This window comes from Schistocerca piceifrons, chromosome 5 (assembly GCF_021461385.2).
Source record: "Schistocerca piceifrons isolate TAMUIC-IGC-003096 chromosome 5, iqSchPice1.1, whole genome shotgun sequence".
In the NCBI taxonomy this organism is placed as follows: Eukaryota; Metazoa; Arthropoda; class Insecta; order Orthoptera; family Acrididae; genus Schistocerca; species Schistocerca piceifrons.
Genome location: NC_060142.1, coordinates 384951862 through 384969801, shown reverse-complemented (window position 1 = coordinate 384969801; position 17940 = coordinate 384951862). Strand labels below are relative to the sequence as shown.

At 39.4% G+C, this 17940-nt stretch overlaps 1 protein-coding gene across 2 annotated transcripts in view; it reads right to left on the bottom strand.

Annotated features, from left to right (window-relative positions):
- Window positions 1-17940, bottom strand: part of LOC124798451 (heparin sulfate O-sulfotransferase) — an 85905-nt gene that overhangs the window by 34716 nt on the left and 33249 nt on the right. For both annotated transcript variants that reach the window (XM_047261870.1, XM_047261869.1), the window contains exons 5-6: window positions 2070-2167; window positions 1687-1844 (exon numbers count right to left, since the gene is read on the bottom strand). In XM_047261870.1, the coding sequence (XP_047117826.1) occupies window positions 1687-1844; window positions 2070-2167 (256 nt within the window). The remainder of the gene's footprint in view (window positions 1-1686; window positions 1845-2069; window positions 2168-17940) is intronic.

Genomic DNA, 17940 nt, shown 5'->3' with positions numbered 1-17940 from the left:
TTTTAGCAGGAAATTTAATGTATATTAATTTTGTACAAGGATACTTTTTTGCAAGAGGCTGTGCTTATTGAGTTATTGAAGAAAAAAGTGATCTTCAAATGTACACTCTCTCCTACACTCACTTTTACCCACCCCAGTCAATATTTTTATCACTTTATTCATGGCACTCCCTTCTATCACTGCACAAAAATTTGTGATTACATGAATTATTTCCCACATTCAGCCTTTTTTGGTCTCTGCTGTCTATGCTATCATGCCACTGGCTTAGTTGACTATTTCATTAATATTATTAATTTAAACTTTTCCTGGAGAGTAATAAAAGTAAAATTACCTTTGTAAATGTTATGCAAATACTAATTATGTTTACAATTTGATCAAAACCGTAACCTTTAAAAGCACAATAGTTTTGTAGTACAAACAAAATGATTTAACTTATAACAAATTTGTTTGCATGGGCATCCTCTGCAGCAAGCTCAGAAACATTTGCTTTGTAAATTAAAACCACCTTTTCTTCCTGCACTATGTTTCATTTCTCCCACATGTGTTTCGCCTTTTTCCCTTTAAGGCATCCTCAGTGGGATCTAGAATGATACAGATTTGTAGATTATAAAACAGTTGATGTCACATTTTTATGTAAATAAGTGATTATTTACAGTTCTTCACATTTTTGGTTGGCATCTGGTCACATGCTGGAGTCGTAGTGTGCACTCCAGCATGCATCCAGATGAGAGGAAATGCAGATGCTAGTAAAAAATGCAAAGGACTCTCAGTAACCACTTACTTACATAAAAAATGAGATGTGAACTGTTTTATAATCAACAAATAACACATATCAAAACAAAACTGTATCATTCTAGATCCCACTGAAGATGCCTTAAAGCAAAAAGGTGAAAGTCATTTGGAAGAAATCAAACACAGCACAGCAAGAAAAGGCGGTTTTTATTTACAAAACAAATATTTAATTTTTAATTTTATGCTTTCACAATTCATGAAACTGGGAGGTAAAATTCACACAAACATCAGTTTTACAATTGGTAAGTGTAAGACTAATCTGTGTGCATAATAATAGCCCAGTCAGCAAATACCAAAAAAGGTCATAATCAGAGATTATGTCTTCAATTTTTGAGCAGTGGTAGGAAGGGGTGTCATGAAAAATGTACTAAAATTCTGACCAGGTGGAGGTTGAATGTGAGGGTGGAGGTGCATTTGAAGGGACTTTTATAAGTAAAACTGCAGCCTCTACTGAAAACACATCCCAGTACAAAACTGAACTACATTAAATTTCCTAAAAAAATGATAACAGTCGTGTGTTTCTCTAAGACAAACAATCTGTGTGAAAATAGCGAGAGAATATTGAAAAACCTCAGGTGATGCATATGCGCTGTAGCTTAGGATGATTTCATGCATCAGTTTGAGGTGGTTTTCCAGCTTGATAGCCCACTAGTTTCCTCTATAAAACTGTTCATTCTGAATTCCTCAACACCACTGTGGTACATTGTAAGAATTATTGTTTACACCCTGTATATGTATCTGCTTACAGTTACTATCTTTTTCCATTTCCTCATACATTAATCCATTACAATTATTCTGGATAAAGTTAACTGTAACTAATTTTACACCAGGCAAGAAAGATAAAACAGTTGAATTCCATAATGTAAGTTTAAAACACAAATAAAAATAGCTTACTGGTTTCAAAATGAGCAGCTGCACCACGGAAAAAGTTAGGAAGCGCCGCCTCCAATATCTTCACAAAATCTGCCAGTTCTTCAGTGACTCCAACTAAGAAATAGTGATTGATAAGATTTCTTTTTGCTTCTTCAAGGGCCCACTCATTTCCTGGAATCCTACAAATACAATTTCCCTCAAAAAATACAATATTTGATAAGTTGAGGCTTAAGTAATTTGGAAAGGGATCCAGAAAGAGGGATTACTGGAATTGGTCGGAACATCAATAGTGCCCTATCTCAAAAAAAAAAAAAAAAAAAAAAAAATAAAATAAAATAAAATAAAAAATTGGAGTTATTGACTATAATATAGAACAGAACTGTTAGTGATTGTTGAAAACTGACCAACACGGTGCTGCATGCCCACAGAAGAATGGAATCTGGAGCCACATATTATCGGGATCACAATCCGGCTGGTTTAACTGCACACATTCATCAAATGTCTGAAATGAAATTTAACGAATATTAAAACAATCATAACCTTTTTATCACAAGGTAACGCAATGCAGTTTTCACTGATGAGAATATTGCTCAGTGTAGTACAAAGAATATCACAGCTTTAGCTTTTCTGTTTGCAATTATTTTACAATTGGCTCTTTACCCATATAAGAGTGAGATTCTTGAAGAATTCCTTCAGAAACAAACAGACAGACACCACATTTTAATAGAGTCTGTAATGGCATTACTATTAAAAGCTGTGCTGTTGCCTTGCATCTGTTTTGTGTATATTTAAATGAACTGAATGTAGAGAAACATTCCACTGACCACAATAGGCAGGGATATGACTTTGAGTCTCCGAGTGGCACACAAACCACTTTAGCTGTCTGTCTCCTAGGTCACATCCTTGACTTTCCATGTAATGGGTCACATCCTTGACTTTCCATGTAAATTGATACTCAGAGGAATGTTGCTTCCTTTCGTTGCCTCTGTAGCTGGAAAATAATGGCCTGTGTAATTTGATGTTGTTTCTATGGTGGATAAAAACCTCAAATAACTTGAACAACACTTTGGAAGCTGGAACAGTTTATTGGAGCTGGAGTACATAAGGAACTTCATCACATATTCATATATTGTCTGCCCTAATATCCTCAAGATCTGATATTGTTTCACAAAGTAGATGGTGAAAGCATATGTTGAGGACACATTTAAAAATGATAAAAGAGCAGCCTCTCAATATAGGCACAGAAGTGTTGGAAGACATAGTTACTCATATAAATCAGGAGAAACCATGTACCTTAAGAAACACTTGTAGTATGGTCATTTCGCACTACAGTAAGCCCAAAATCACTCTAGGTCTTCGATGTATCCTAAGTGTAAAATGGCTCCATCAGTGGACAGGGAGACTCACTGTATCCACTTTATTAACTGTTACCATGATTCTGCAGTACACAAATTCAAAATGGGTTCATTACTTGCAATCATTTATAAAATTTCATTATGCCAGCAGGAGAGTAGCAATGTGGTACATTTGTGACTGTAACAGAAACCAAATGCTATATGCACCTGGAGGACTTGTTTCTGGTCGGCAAGTGGAGGTGGCCTGCTAGACTTAGAACAGAGCCTAGTGGTATGTTTGATCCTGGAAGTATTATAGAGCATTGTCCACAATAGGCAGCAATTTGAGCTTGTGTCTCAGAGTGGCACCCAGATCTAATTCATCACAAATGTCCATTGCAGTGTATATTCCAACAAAGATTAGAAAAATGCCATGTCTCCTCTGAAATGAATCAAATACAAGTGTTTGCTGTCCACTCCTCTAGTCTTCTATTTTTCAGCTTTGCATGAACAATAACTTCTACACTGAGTTCTTTCTTGTGGATTTTTACTCTAGTGAAACTGCAAAAACAATCATACTTAAAATACAGCCATGAAGGTGTTAGTGACTTGTTCAGAATGGTTTGATAGAATTTATTCAAAAAGTTTTCTAAGACAGTGAGAGGCAGGAAAAACAAGTGTCTGTGAAACTCCACTTTGAAGCTGATTGATAACATCATAGTTCCACATAGTGTTTTTGTAGTAGTGGTAGTTGCTGTTGTTTTATGATTCATTCATAGATCACTTTATACATACCAGGCATTACAATGTAAGAATGACAAGAACAACATAATTCATATGTACAGGCATTTATATACTTACAGGTCTAGCTTGAGAAGAAAAGGAGAGGTGGTTGGCTGTGGTCTTATTGAAGGAACCATACAGGCATTTGCCCAAAGTAATTCAGAGAAACAACGGAAAACCTAAATCATAAGGGCTGGATGAAAACTGGAGCCTATAACCTCCCAAATAAAAGGCCAGTCTGTTTAAAACAGTGCTACCTCATTTGATTAATCCCAGAGTACAATACTGTATTACACAGCAGTTATTAAGGGCTAGTACTACATTGTTCATTCACTTTTCACTCCGTCATTGCACACACTATACATGTTTCATGATGTAACATTAACACACTATCAGCTGGTGTCAGGTTGAATGTTTTTTTTCTACTGCAGTGCTTCGAGAATTTCCACGTAAATTCTAGAACCACTTGCCCTTCCTCCATCTCAAACCAATGATATTTTAAATGGAAGTGTGAGACAAATCTGACCTACTGCACATTGCATGTTTGTGTGTGCAGGTCCAAAAACAGTCACGAGCGAAATATGGATGTGGCAGCCGAACGGCGGCTGACAAGTACCTGCTGTACGAACTGTAGAGTTTCAGTGTATGTGTAGGGAAGAGCCTGTGCTATTCTTTGCTGGTTTAGGGACTGTGATGATTGTTAAGAACAAATGAAGAAATGAGATTAGACTTTTAAGTACTTCATGTGCTGGACTTGCTAGAAGCAAGACATGTTCATATTTTCTGGTGGTTATTAAACCAGCCCTGCTGTTAATGTACGCTAATAGAGTCTAATGTTTGACGACTTGGTTGACTCGCACAAGTTCGAATATTTATATGAGAAGCGGTGAATTTGTTTTTTGTGGAAGTTGAAATATACCATGACTGAACTAAAAGTGTTCTTCGAGTACCAAATTATTTCAAGAATAGAGAGAGAGTCTGATAAATTCCCTTAACCAGCATTATTCTTCAGAGAATAAGCTTTTGGAGATCGATGTGGCCGGCTATCGCGAGAAGAAGATCAGCTGTGCATACCGAGTAAGTCAGCCTATGGGAGAGAAGTGAGAAGTTTGCAAACCAGCAATTTATGTGACAGCATGGGAAATTTGAAAACTGAATTTGACTTTAACTACTAAAGTAGAAAGTTTTAAAATAGATTTGAAAGGTGAACTAACTAGTTCTTTAAGTAGTCACGTAAATCAACTGTTGACTGACTTTAATCAGAGACAGAATGAGCAATTTCAGGATTTGACAAAGAATTTAGAATCTGATATTGAAGATAAATGTAATGATGTAGAATCTGAACTTAGTGAGAAGTTAGGATCATTTCAAAATGTATGTAATGTTACATTTGATGCTGTAAAGCAAAGATTGCACAATTTGAGAGAGAGTGTTGAAAAGCAGGATAAGTTAATACCAATAGTCCAATCGCAAATTGCAGGCATTAACTCCCGAGTAGATAACGTGGAAAGAAACTCTCTTAGAAACTAGCAACCTCAGACTTAATAAACATAAGTAGTCCAGAGGAACGGGTAGAGGAAATAATTGACCGAAAAGTTGCCGCGAGAGTAATCTTGGAGAACGTATCTCCTGTCCTATCTTCTGAACTCAGTGATACCAAGAAAGGTATGGATGAATTACGGAAAAAATTTAAACTTATTCAGGACAAGGTAGATAAGAGGATGACTTCTCCTAACATGGTATTGACTAGTGAGGTAATGATGGATTTACAATGGGGAGCCAATTCAGTGTTACCGAGGCAATTCCCTAAGTTTAAGCCGGATGGGGATGGACATCCCACTCATTTTATGAAAAGATTTAATCAAGCCTTGCCGAAGAACTGGGAAGATTCAAAAAAGATTGAATTTGCTGTTGGGTACCTTTTAGGGGAAGCCGGAGATTGGGGTACAGCAAATATTGGGAACTTTTCTTCTTGGAGAGACTCCCAGAAGAAATTTAAGGAAAAATACCGGTCCGCTAGTGTGCAGGAAAAACTCATATCAGATTCGTGGGAACCTAAGTATTACAATTGAGAAAGTATTTCAACTGGCATTTAAGGCAGGTGAAGTACTTAGATACACCAATGGAAGAAGAGGGGTTAGTTCGAATTTTAATCAGATGCTTACCTATCTATGCAATAAAAGACATCTTGTGTAGCGGCTGGAAAACAGTAGAAGAATTGTTGTCCTTTATGGATGCACTTGATGCCTTAAATAAGGACAGCAATGAGAGGTCCAGTAACTTCACAGGAATTTGTGCCAAGTAATAATAGAGCACAAAGTAGTAATGTAGTACCCAATTTGGTAACCAACCAGTGATTATTAATAATGAGGAAAACGCAGTGCGATCTGGATCCCAGGGCAGGGCCCAGGTCGTAGAGATACACTAGGAGGCCTGGTTCATAATAAGTATGTTAATTTCATGCACAAAATACCTACGAAAGAATGGTTGTTACTGGACGAACCAAGCTTGACTACCAGCTATCCACAACCAATAGTAGCAGGAACCATGGAGACTTCTGAAGTTAACATATTTATAGACTCAGGGAGTGAGATGTCACTCATTTCTAGTGCATTCTTTAACACATTACAGATAAAACATTACTTACCGCTGTTACCAGTAACTGGAGTTTTACATAGTTGGTATAACCAGAACGAAAAGTAAAGTTGTGAAACGTGAAACCCAAGTGAATTGCCACATCGGAAATATCAGATTTCGACAAACCCCTTGTAATAGTAGAAAATATTAATAGGGATGTTTTATTTGGCCTCGACTGGTTATTAGAATTTAACGTCATATTGAATTTTGAGGAAGATCTTCTTTGCTTTGGTAAAGATGACAGTAAATGTTGGATACTGTTTGCAACCGATAATTACATTGCAAGACAAATAACTGAATGTCAATGTTTACGATTAACTGCTACAGCACGATTGTCACCAGAGATCGATAATGTAAATCATCTATCACATCGAGCTGACATACAAAACAAAGTAAATGAATCTCTAATATTAACCAGAGAACAAAAACTAGATTTATATAAAATTCTAATGGAATATGAAGTAGTATTTTATGATCATCCCGGTAATATCAGCGATTACATATGTAAGTTTAAAATCAAAGATGACACTTCATCTTTCTGTAAGCCATATCCAATACCGGTAAGTTTGAAAGAAGCAGTTATGGAGGAAATTGACAAAATGATTGACAACAATATAATAGAATGTAGTTCTAGCATCATGAATAACCCTTTAGTAGTGGTAAAAAAGGATACAGGAGGTGTGCGATTAGTGCTAGATGCGCGTATATTGAATAAGCATATAGAGACAGAACAAAACAGACCAATTAACATTGATGAATTGTTATTCAAATGTGAAAAAGCAAGGTTTTTTAGCACAATGGACCTGACGGTGGGATATTGGCAAATTAGGCTACAACCTGAATCAAAGAAGTATACAGCGTTTCTGTTTGATTGTAAATCGTCTCATTTCAATGTGTTACCATTCGGACTAAATATCTCAGTATCCATATTTATACATGCTCTGTATGAGGCATTAGGAAGAGATTTATTGAAGGATTTAATAATATATGTAGATGATATCCTCATAATCTCTGCTACCTGGGAAGAACATTGTCTAACCTTGAGTAAGACCCTCAAAAAATTTAAAGAAAAAGGTATTACAGTGAAATTGTCTAAATCACACTTTGCGTGACAAGAGCTTAAGTTTCTAGGGCATACGGTAGGGGTGCAGGGGATTTGACCCAAACCTGAGCGCATAAAAGCTATTAAATATTGTCCACCTGCTAGAAACGTAAGACAGTTGAAGGGATCTATAGGAATGGCCAGATACTATAGACAGTATATACGGGATCAAGAACTGAATGATCCAAGAATTTTATGTTCAATAAGAAAGGGAATACTGTGGGTTTGGAATCAGGAGGCAAATGATGCATTTGAAAATGTAAAAAGAGCACTGGTAGAATCACCCATATTACATCATCCGAGTACGGGTGAGCCATTTGTAATTTCAACCGATGCATCTGATTAGGGTACTGCAGCAGAACTTTTTCAAGGAGAGTTGGGTCTAGATAATGTAAATCATAGCTCCATAGCTTTTGCTAGCCGTAGTCTTAATAAACATGAATTAATATATATAAAAAACAAAGATGCTGTAACTTACCAAACGAGAAAGTGCTCGTTGATAGACACAATAAAAAACACACAAACCCACACACAAATTTCAAGCTTTCACAACCCAAGGTTGCTTCCTCAGGAAAGAGGGAAGGAGAGGGAAAGATGAAAGGATGTGGGTTTTAAGGGGGAGGGTAAGGAGATGACTCCTTACCCTCTCCTTTAAAACCCACATCCTTTTGTCTTTCCCTCTTTCCTGATGAAGCAGCCTTGGGTTGTGAAAGCTTGAAATTTGTGTGTGTGTTTGTGTGTTTTTTATTGTGTCTATAAACCAGCACTTTCTCATTTGGTAAGTTACAGCATCTTTGTTTTTTTATATATTTTTTCCCACGTGGAATGTTTCCCTCTATTATATTCACAAACATGAATTAAACTACACAGCTACTGAAAAAGAACTATTGGCAATAGTATGGAGTATCCAAAAATTCCAAACACTAGTATGGGGGTCAGAAATCCATGTCTATAAAGATCATCAAGATCTCTCTCTTTTAATGAGTAGTCGGTTGTTACATAGTAGATTATTGTGATGGATGTTGTTCCTACAGGAATATGACATTAGGATACAATATGTAAAAGGTTCTGAGAATATTGTACTGGACGCTTTGTCTAGGTTACCAGTAGGAACGGGAGAGTTAAAATGTACGTAGGGACCCAGCGTAATTTTTGCAATTAATTTTATGACAATAGAATATCCGTACACCAGGGTACAAGAGGTGGGCTAAAGAATAACAGAAAACATCCATCATGATTGCTATTTTACAGAAATGTTTGCTATGTGTATAAGGAATTCCATAGCTCCTAATCAAGCAGGGAAGAGGAAAATTGTAGGGCATAATTTGTTTTGGAGAGACAGTATAACATCACAATGTTGGCGCATTTGCATTCTGAAGTTAATGGAAGACAAAACTGTGTGGTATATTCATACAGGATATGGACACTTTGGAATAAAAAAGTGTATAGCTCATATGAATACGTTCTATTATTTTAAGAAGCTAGGGCATAAAGTAGCATCCTTAATAGGACCTGTGAAATACGTCAGAAGGTGAAAGAGAGTAACACTCAAGTTAAATACAAAATGTATCCAATTATTCCTGAATCATTACACGATCTTACAGAGGCAGATTTTTTAGGGCTGGTTCCTAAAGGGAAGGGAGGAGTGTCATACATTTTAGTCATCATAGAGTGCTGCTCAAAATATGTTAAGTTATATCCTATCAAAAGAGCAAATACACAGACGGTTACATGCTGTTTGCAACAGTACTTTCTGGGGGTGGGAAAACCAAAATGATTTATCACAGATAATGGGCCACGACTTGTTGGTAACGAATTTAAAGAATTTCTAGCTTGGGAAGATATTCAAATGGTAATACATCCCAAAACATTATTTTTAGTGGATCCTACAACTGCATCCGAAAAAGTAAAGTACAATGTAAAGGACATATTGTTTATTCTCCCAGGGATGTTAATGTTCTGTGTTAATGGACGGAGTGATGACCGTCGAATCCCGAGTTGTTTTTGGTGTTTCTTCTGTAATAAAATTTTCCTGCACTGAATTCCCCCCAACTTCTTACACTATTCTATCGTCCCCCACTTAGAGGTTATTATAAAAACCATACCAGCACGAATTTGTTATTACATCACCCAAAATTGCTCCTGGTATGTGACTGTGTCATCCTTGGTTGATAGAGGGTTGTGCCCACTAGCAATTTTGATAGCATCTTCCTCGGTTATTCCCGAGGTGCCCCTACCTGTCTTCATGACTTGTCCTGGCCAGCCCCAACTTATCCTGACTTTACTAGGCGGTGACATGAGGTGGGAATTGGTACGCATATTATCCCTGAAATAAAATAGATTAAATCTGCCTAGCCAGCCATTCTCTCCCACGGTTTCGATTGTAATGTCGCAGTCTCCACGTATAGTTAGGTTCTGTTTTTGCCTGTATTACTCCTTGTAAGTAATTTCTTCACCAGTTTTCTGTGCAAATCTGTGAGCAAAAGTCAGTGAAATCAATGTCATTATATTTGTATATTCTATTAAAAGGAATCATAACTACAATGATTCCAGAAATGGTTTTCTTGAAAGCTGCCTGGTAATCCTTTTTTTCACGTAGCTCTAAGTAAGTAGAGAAAACCATACCTGGCACATAACTTTCAAAATACTTTCTGAATTCATGAAAATACCATTCTCACACTGAATGTAAGATAATCGAGTTAAAGTCATTGAGCGTATTTTTCTTAGTAAACTGAATGGAATATTATATTTGTGGAAAACATAATATTGAGTGACTAATTAAATGACTGTGATAATGGAATATATAATTTTATACTTGGTACAGAATATTTTATACCTTTTACGAGATGTGACATAGACGGGAGGGTTTGTATCGATGTCGAAAGGGGGTGGGTAGTGAAGGTAAAAGCATGATTTACACTAACAGATAAATCATGACTAACAAAAAACACACATCACACCTTTCAAACGACCCTCGCAAACAAGTGTGCCTGATTCTTCACCATTTGCTGTTTTCATAGGGTAGCTAAGATTTTCTTCGCGGACCTCAAGGGTGAAGGTAGGAGTGTCCGTTCTGTAGGAGACAATTTAACACCATGCCTCCTCCGGCTTCTCACTCAAGTACCGACAAGGTAGGGATCCTGGGGAAGGGGGGTGGGAAGGGTTTCCTGTCTTTGGGGCTGTCTTCTTTCTCTTCTTCGATCTTAGCAACCACATCTACCTTTTTTTCCTTTCTTACTTCTCCTTTGAGGACCTATATATTTTTCCCTCTTTCCATATTCATCTACTTCTATTGCAGAAGTCCTTCCTAGTTTCCATGGTTTCCAATAACCTACAACTTGTCTTCAGATAAGAAGGCCGAAGAATCCGACTTCACAAAAACACTTTCGCATACACACAAAGAAATACGAATACACAAACAATGAAGTTACAGATTAAAAGGATGTAAGAACTGCCAAGGGTTGTAGGGGATAAAGATATGTGTACATCTGGAAAGATACACACATTGTTTTTTAAGTGACGGTTATACATTGTTCCTTTTTTGTCTTATCTTGTATATACATACATGTATATAGATATATATACATGTACGACCAAACACAAACATACACACAAAATTCAAGCTTTCGCAACAAACTGTTGCCTCATCAGGAAAGAGGGAAGGAGAGGGAAACACGAAAGGATGTGGGTTTTAAGGGAGAGGGTAAGGAGTCATTCCAATCCCGGGAGCGGAAAGACTTACCTTAGGGGGAAAAAAGGACGGGTATACACTCGCACACACACACATATCCATCCACACATATACAGACACATGCAGACATATTTAAAGACAAAGAGTTTGGGCAGAGATGTCAGTCGAGGCGGAAGTGCAGAGGCAAAGATGTTGTTGAATGACAGGTGAGGTATGAGTGGCGGCAACTTGAAATTAGCGGAGATTCAGGCCTGATGGGTAACGGGAAGAGAGGATATATTGAAGAGCAAGTTCCCATCTCCGGAGTTCGGATAGGTTGGTGTTGGTGGGAAGTATCCAGATAACCCGGACGGTGTAACACTGTGCCAAGATGTGCTGGCCGTGCACCAAGGCATGTTTAGCCACAGGGTGATCCTCATTACCAACAAACACTGTCTGCCTGTGTCCATTCATGCGAATGGACAGTTTGTTGCTGGTCATTTCCACATAGAATGCATCACAGTGTAGGCAGGTCAGTTGGTAAATCACGTGGGTGCTTTCACACGTGGCTCTGCCTTTGATCGTGTGCACCTTCCGGGTTACAGGACTGGAGTAGGTGGTGGTGGGAGGGTGCATGGGACAGGTTTTACACCGGGGGCGGTTACAAGGATAGGAGCCAGAGGGTAGGGAAGGTGGTTTGGGGATTTCATAGGGATGAACTAACAGGTTACTTAGGTTAGGTGGACGGCAGAAAGACACTCTTGGTGGAGTGGGGAGGATTTCATGAAGGATGGATCTCATTTCAGGGCAGGATCTGAGGAAGTCGTATCCCTGCTGGAGAGCCACATTCAGAGTCTGGTCCAGTCCCGGAAAGTATCCTGTCACAAGTGGGGCACTTTTGTGGTTCTTCTGTGGGAGGTTCTGGGTTTGAGGGGATGAGGAAGTGGCTCTGGTTATTTGCTTCTGTACCAGGTTGGGAGGGTAGTTACAGGATGCGAAAGCTGTTGTCAGGTTGTTGGTGTAATGGTTCAGGGATTCCGGACTGGAGCAGATTCGTTTGCCACGAAGACCTAGGCTGTGGGGAAGGGACCGTTTGATGTGGAATGGGTGGCAGCTGTCATAATGCAGGTACTGTTACTTGTTGGTGGGTTTGATGTGGACGGACGTGTGAAGCTTGCCATTGGACAGATGGAGGTCAACGTCAAGGAAAGTGGTGTGGGATTTGGAGTAGGACCAGGTGAATCTGATGGAACCAAAGGAGTGAAGGTTGGAGAGGAAATTCTGGAGTTCTTCTTCACTGTGAGTCCAGATCATGAAGATGTCATCAATAAATCTGTACCAAACTTTGGGTTGGCAGGCCTGGGTAACCAAGAAGGCTTCCTCTAGGTGACCCACGAATAGGTTGGCGTACGAGGGGGCCATCCTGGTACCCATGGCTGTTCCATTTAATTGTTGGTATGTCTGGCCTTCAAAAGTGAAGAAGTTGTGGGTCAGGATGAAGCTGGCTAAGGTAATGAGGAAAGAGGTTTTAAGTAGGGTGGCAGGTGATCGGCGTGAAAGGAAAAGCTCCATCGCAGCGAGGCCCTGGACCTGGTACAGAAGCAAATAACCAGAGCCACTTCCTCATCCCCTCAAACCCAGAACCTCCCACAGAAGAACCACAAAAGTGCCCCACTTGTGACAGGATACTTTCCGGGACTGGACCAGACTCTGAATGTGGCTCTCCAGCAGGGATACGACTTCCTCAGATCCTGCCCTGAAATGAGATCCATCCTTCATGAAATCCTCCCCACTCCACCAAGAGTGTCTTTCCGCCGTCCACCTAACCTAAGTAACCTGTTAGTTCATCCCTATGAAATCCCCAAACCACCTTCCCTACCCTCTGGCTCCTATCCTTGTAACCGCCCCCGGTGTAAAACCTGTCCCATGCACCCTCCCACCACCACCTACTCCAGTCCTGTAACCCGGAAGGTGCACACGATCAAAGGCAGAGCCACGTGTGAAAGCACCCACGTGATTTACCAACTGACCTGCCTACACTGTGATGCATTCTATGTGGAAATGACCAGCAACAAACTGTCCATTCGCATGAATGGACACAGGCAGACAGTGTTTGTTGGTAATGAGGATCACCCTGTGGCTAAACATGCCTTGGTGCACGGCCAGCACATCTTGGCACAGTGTTACACCGTCCGGGTTATCTGGATACTTCCCACCAACACCAACCTATCCGAACTCCGGAGATGGGAACTTGCTCTTCAATATATCCTCTCTTCCCGTTACCCATCAGGCCTGAATCTCCGCTAATTTCAAGTTGCCGCCACTCATACCTCACCTGTCATTCAACAACATCTTTGCCTCTGCACTTCCGCCTCGACTGACATCTCTGCCCAAACTCTTTGTCTTTAAATATGTCTGCGTGTGTCTGTATATGTGTGGATGGATATGTGTGTGTGTGCGAGTGTATACCCGTCCTTTTTTCCCCCTAAGGTAAGTCTTTCCGCTCCCGGGATTGGAATGACTCCTTACCCTCTCCCTTAAAACCCACATCCTTTCGTGTTTCCCTCTCCTTCCCTCTTTCCTGATGAGGCAACAGTTTGTTGCGAAAGCTTGAATTTTGTGTGTATGTTGGTGTTTGTTTGTGTGTCTTTCGACCTGCCAGCGCTTTCGTTCGGTAAGTCACATCATCTTTGTTTTTTGATAAATTTTTCCCGCGTGGAATGTTTCCCTCTATTATATTAATATATATACATGTACATAGATATATAATATAGATATATTTTTCCCACGTGGAATGTTTCCCTCTATTATATTAATACATGTATATAGAGGTGTATATGTATAAAGAAAGAATGGTAGCAATCAACTCGTGCTAAGAGACACAGGAGCAGGAGAGCTTGTGCAATAATTATAAAACAGTGATAAGCAAGGTTGTAACAATCACGATAATCATTTAAGAAAAGTCAGGGTAGCAAACACTCTTATGAAGAGATGAGTCATAGACTAGTGGGACTTGATCATTATGTGTAGACATAGTAACTAGCATGAGTTGAATAATATTTATAGACATAGTATTTACTAAGATTATAGATGTTGAGAAGTGGAAGAGGACTCTTGGTATTAGAGGAGGTACTAAGAAGTGAGAGTGAAGTGTAAAATAGAGTTTAATTTTACTAGGAAATATTTAATTATAGTGTTCATAAAGATGTATAATAGGGCAATGAACCATGAGGCCTACTCATAAAGGATAAGGAGGACGTACCTGGCATTTGCTAAGTATATAGGGCAGGCGTACCTATATAGATATAGGACGACCTGTGGCTTGATGAATAGGGATGTTTTATAAAGGGATATACCTACCAGAACGGTAGGAGGAAGTGCACTCATAGGGTCAACCCACATGTAAGGTATAGGTACTGATCCTAGGGGAAAAGGACAGTATCATGATAGAAGTCACGCATTTAATAGAATTATTCTGGTAAGTTTGAATTCTATATACCACTAGCTTTATTATGTTATATGTGAGTTTACAAGTGTCGAAAAGAACACTTTCATTTGCCCAGAGTTCCTCCAGACTACAAACTACTACAAATAATGATACTAGAACGTACTAAGGAAAAAATAGTACAAGAAATTAGAATAAAGAATAAAGTACTCAAGTGTCATGAACACCTGGAATTTACAACTGGATAAAGAGCAGAAAAAAGAAAAAAAATTGGTCTTAATGCTTTTTTAGATATTGAAAGAACTAACTACAACATTGATTGAAATATTCACATTTTATAATTAACGTAAAATGAAAAAAAAAGGAATAGCTAAATAATAAGGAAAAGGTATACTGTATAGAAAATGGTATACTGTTGAAAGATGAATTGTTATTCTGTGTGATATAAATGTAGATAATGACGGTATATAAAATATTGCATGTTCGATCTGAGGAAGGTGGGGGGGGGGGGGGGGGGGGGTATATGTAGTGCTTTGAGAATTTCTGTGTAAATTCTAGGACCACTTGGCCTTCCTCCGTCTTGAACCCACAATATTTTAAATAGAAGTGTGAGAGAGACAAATTCAACCTACTGCACATTGCATGTTTGTGTGTGCAGGTCTAAAAACAGTCATGAGCAAAATGTGGACGCGGTAGCCGAATGGCAGCTGACAAATACCTGCTGTACGATCCATAGAGTTTCAGTGTATGTGTAGAGAAGAGCCTGTGCTATTCTTTGCTGGTGTTGGACTTGCTAAAAGCAAGACATGTTCATATTTTCTGGTGGTTGCTAAACCAACCCTGTTGTAAATGTATCCTAATAGAGTCTAATTTTTGATGACTTGGTTGACTCACACAAGTTTGAATATTTATATGTGGTGAATTTGTTTCTTGTGGAAGTTGAAATATACCATGACTGAACTAAAAGTATTCTTCGAGTACAAAATTATTTCAAGAATAGAGAGAGAGAGTCTGATAAATTCCCTTAACCAGCATTATTCTTCGAAGAAGAAGTTTTTGGAGATCGACATGGCCGGCTATCCAGAGAAGAAGATCGGCTGTGCATACCAAGTAAGTCAATCTATGGGAGAGAGGTGGGAAGTTTGCAAACTAGCTCCACATTGCTTCTTGTCATCTAAAACATTACACTACTTCCAGCAAATTTAGGTTAGTGAAGACAGAATGTTATGTTCATAACCCACACTGAAGGGAAATAACAATTTGTCTGGAGTTCTAAACCTAGAAAATACACTATCCAGTGACATTAATGCAATCACCCTTCCAAAAGCCTGAATAACCACCTTTTGCAGTACGGTCGGCTTCCAGACATGCAGGAAGAGTGTCAATGAGATCCCGGAAGGTATCAACAGGGAGTGGAACCACGCTAACTCTGGTGCTGTGGCCAGCTGCGCTAGGTTTATCAGCTGAATATCCATGGTGCAAGCAGCCCAATCGAGGCGGATTCTTGACTGGGTTTATATCCAGGAGGTTTGGTGGCCAGGGGCATGCAATAAATTCATCCTGGTGCTCTTTGAACCATGCACGTACACTGTGAACTATGAGATACATTGCATTGTCCTGTTGGTAGAGGCATCGTGTCAAGGAAAAACAAACTGTATGTAGTGGTAGGCACTGTTTCCACGGACAGATACATACTTGTGTGTGCTGCTAGATGCCGTCATGCCAGGGAAAAACAAGCTCGATGCAGTGATGGGCATGGTTTCCAAGGATAGACACATACTTGTGTTACCCAATCTGCCTTCTAGAATAATGAAGTCACCCAGGGAATGCCACAAAAGCATTCCTCAGACCATAATGCTCCCTCCTTCAGCCTGGGCCCTTCCGACAATTGCTGCAGGATGTTTGCTTTCAGATGTTTCACACTGTACAAGCCAACGGCCATCTGTATGATAAGAGCATAAAACATGATTCATCTAAAGAGGCCACTTCTTGTGACTCAATTCTAGCCATTGTCACCAGTGACCAGCAGTCAGCACAGGTGCTTGAAGCAGGCACCTGCTACCGAGGCACATATTCAGCAACTTCTCCTGAATGGTCACTGAGGAGACACTGTTGGTAGCTCCTTGATTCATCTGAGCAGTCAACTGCTCAACAGTTACACATCTATTTCCCCATACACATCTCCACAGCTGTTGTTTACCCTTGTAATCTATGGTCTGGTGCACCACAGCTGCCTTGGTGCCATTTTTGGATAGTTCCATTTTGTCATGCATGGTATATTTTAACCACAGTGGCATTTAAACACTTTAGAAACTTAGCCATTTTGGAAAAGCTTCCACCCTTGGCTTGAAGGCCAACGGTCATGTCCTTTTGGATGTCAGATAAATTATTCTGTTTCTGCATTACAACAACAACTGCACTATTTTTCGTGTCCCCTGGCATGCTTTATATACCCTCCCTGATAGTGCTGCTACCTGCCACCCGTGAGTGATTATTGCACATTGGCATCGAACACAGGCGATGGTCCCATTAATGTGAATGGACCAAGTATGTTGGTTGACTGTAGGTGTGAGAACTCTTCCTGAATATCTTATTAATGGAGCACCATGGGGACTTTTGTGGCACGTCCATTGTTTTACAGGTTTTAAAATTCAGTGAACATCCCTGTCAGGCAAATGTAAATAACACAACATACTACAGTGTATTCTGTCACCCCAGGATGCCAGTCTCTCACATCTGTAAGTGCAGGTCCCTATTTTAGCACATCAGAGGAGCAGCTATGCAACTCGTATTGGTGGTGCTGACATTATAACTGTCCCTTTCCACATGAATCTGATGGTGAAAGGATGTTGGACCATGGTTCACTGCTGCAGTAACATATAAAAAGTATTCAGTTATTGTCTGAGGTAATGTCTGAGGTAATGTTAAGTTGTGGTGCAATGCAGTATAGCTATGAAGTATGGGCAATCTGACACCCCTATCAGAGATTCCTCGAATGGGTTTCTACCTGATAAAACTTTTGGATACATTTTTTGAGAAAAAGGGCTGGTATGATAGGTCAAGGACACCCAGTAGACTACTACTGTATCTAAGCTCCACAAGTCACCTTATGGTGAGTATAGGAAGCTATTTCTGGTACTCATCCCCATTTTGTTCAAAAATGCTACGTGGGAAGAATGACTGCCAATAAGCCACATATGAGCCCTAATTCATTTATCTCATTTTCCCATCAGTGTCATTTTGTAAGATGCACAAAACATTTTAACAATAAATCTCCATGTGATGCACAACATCCCTCTTATAG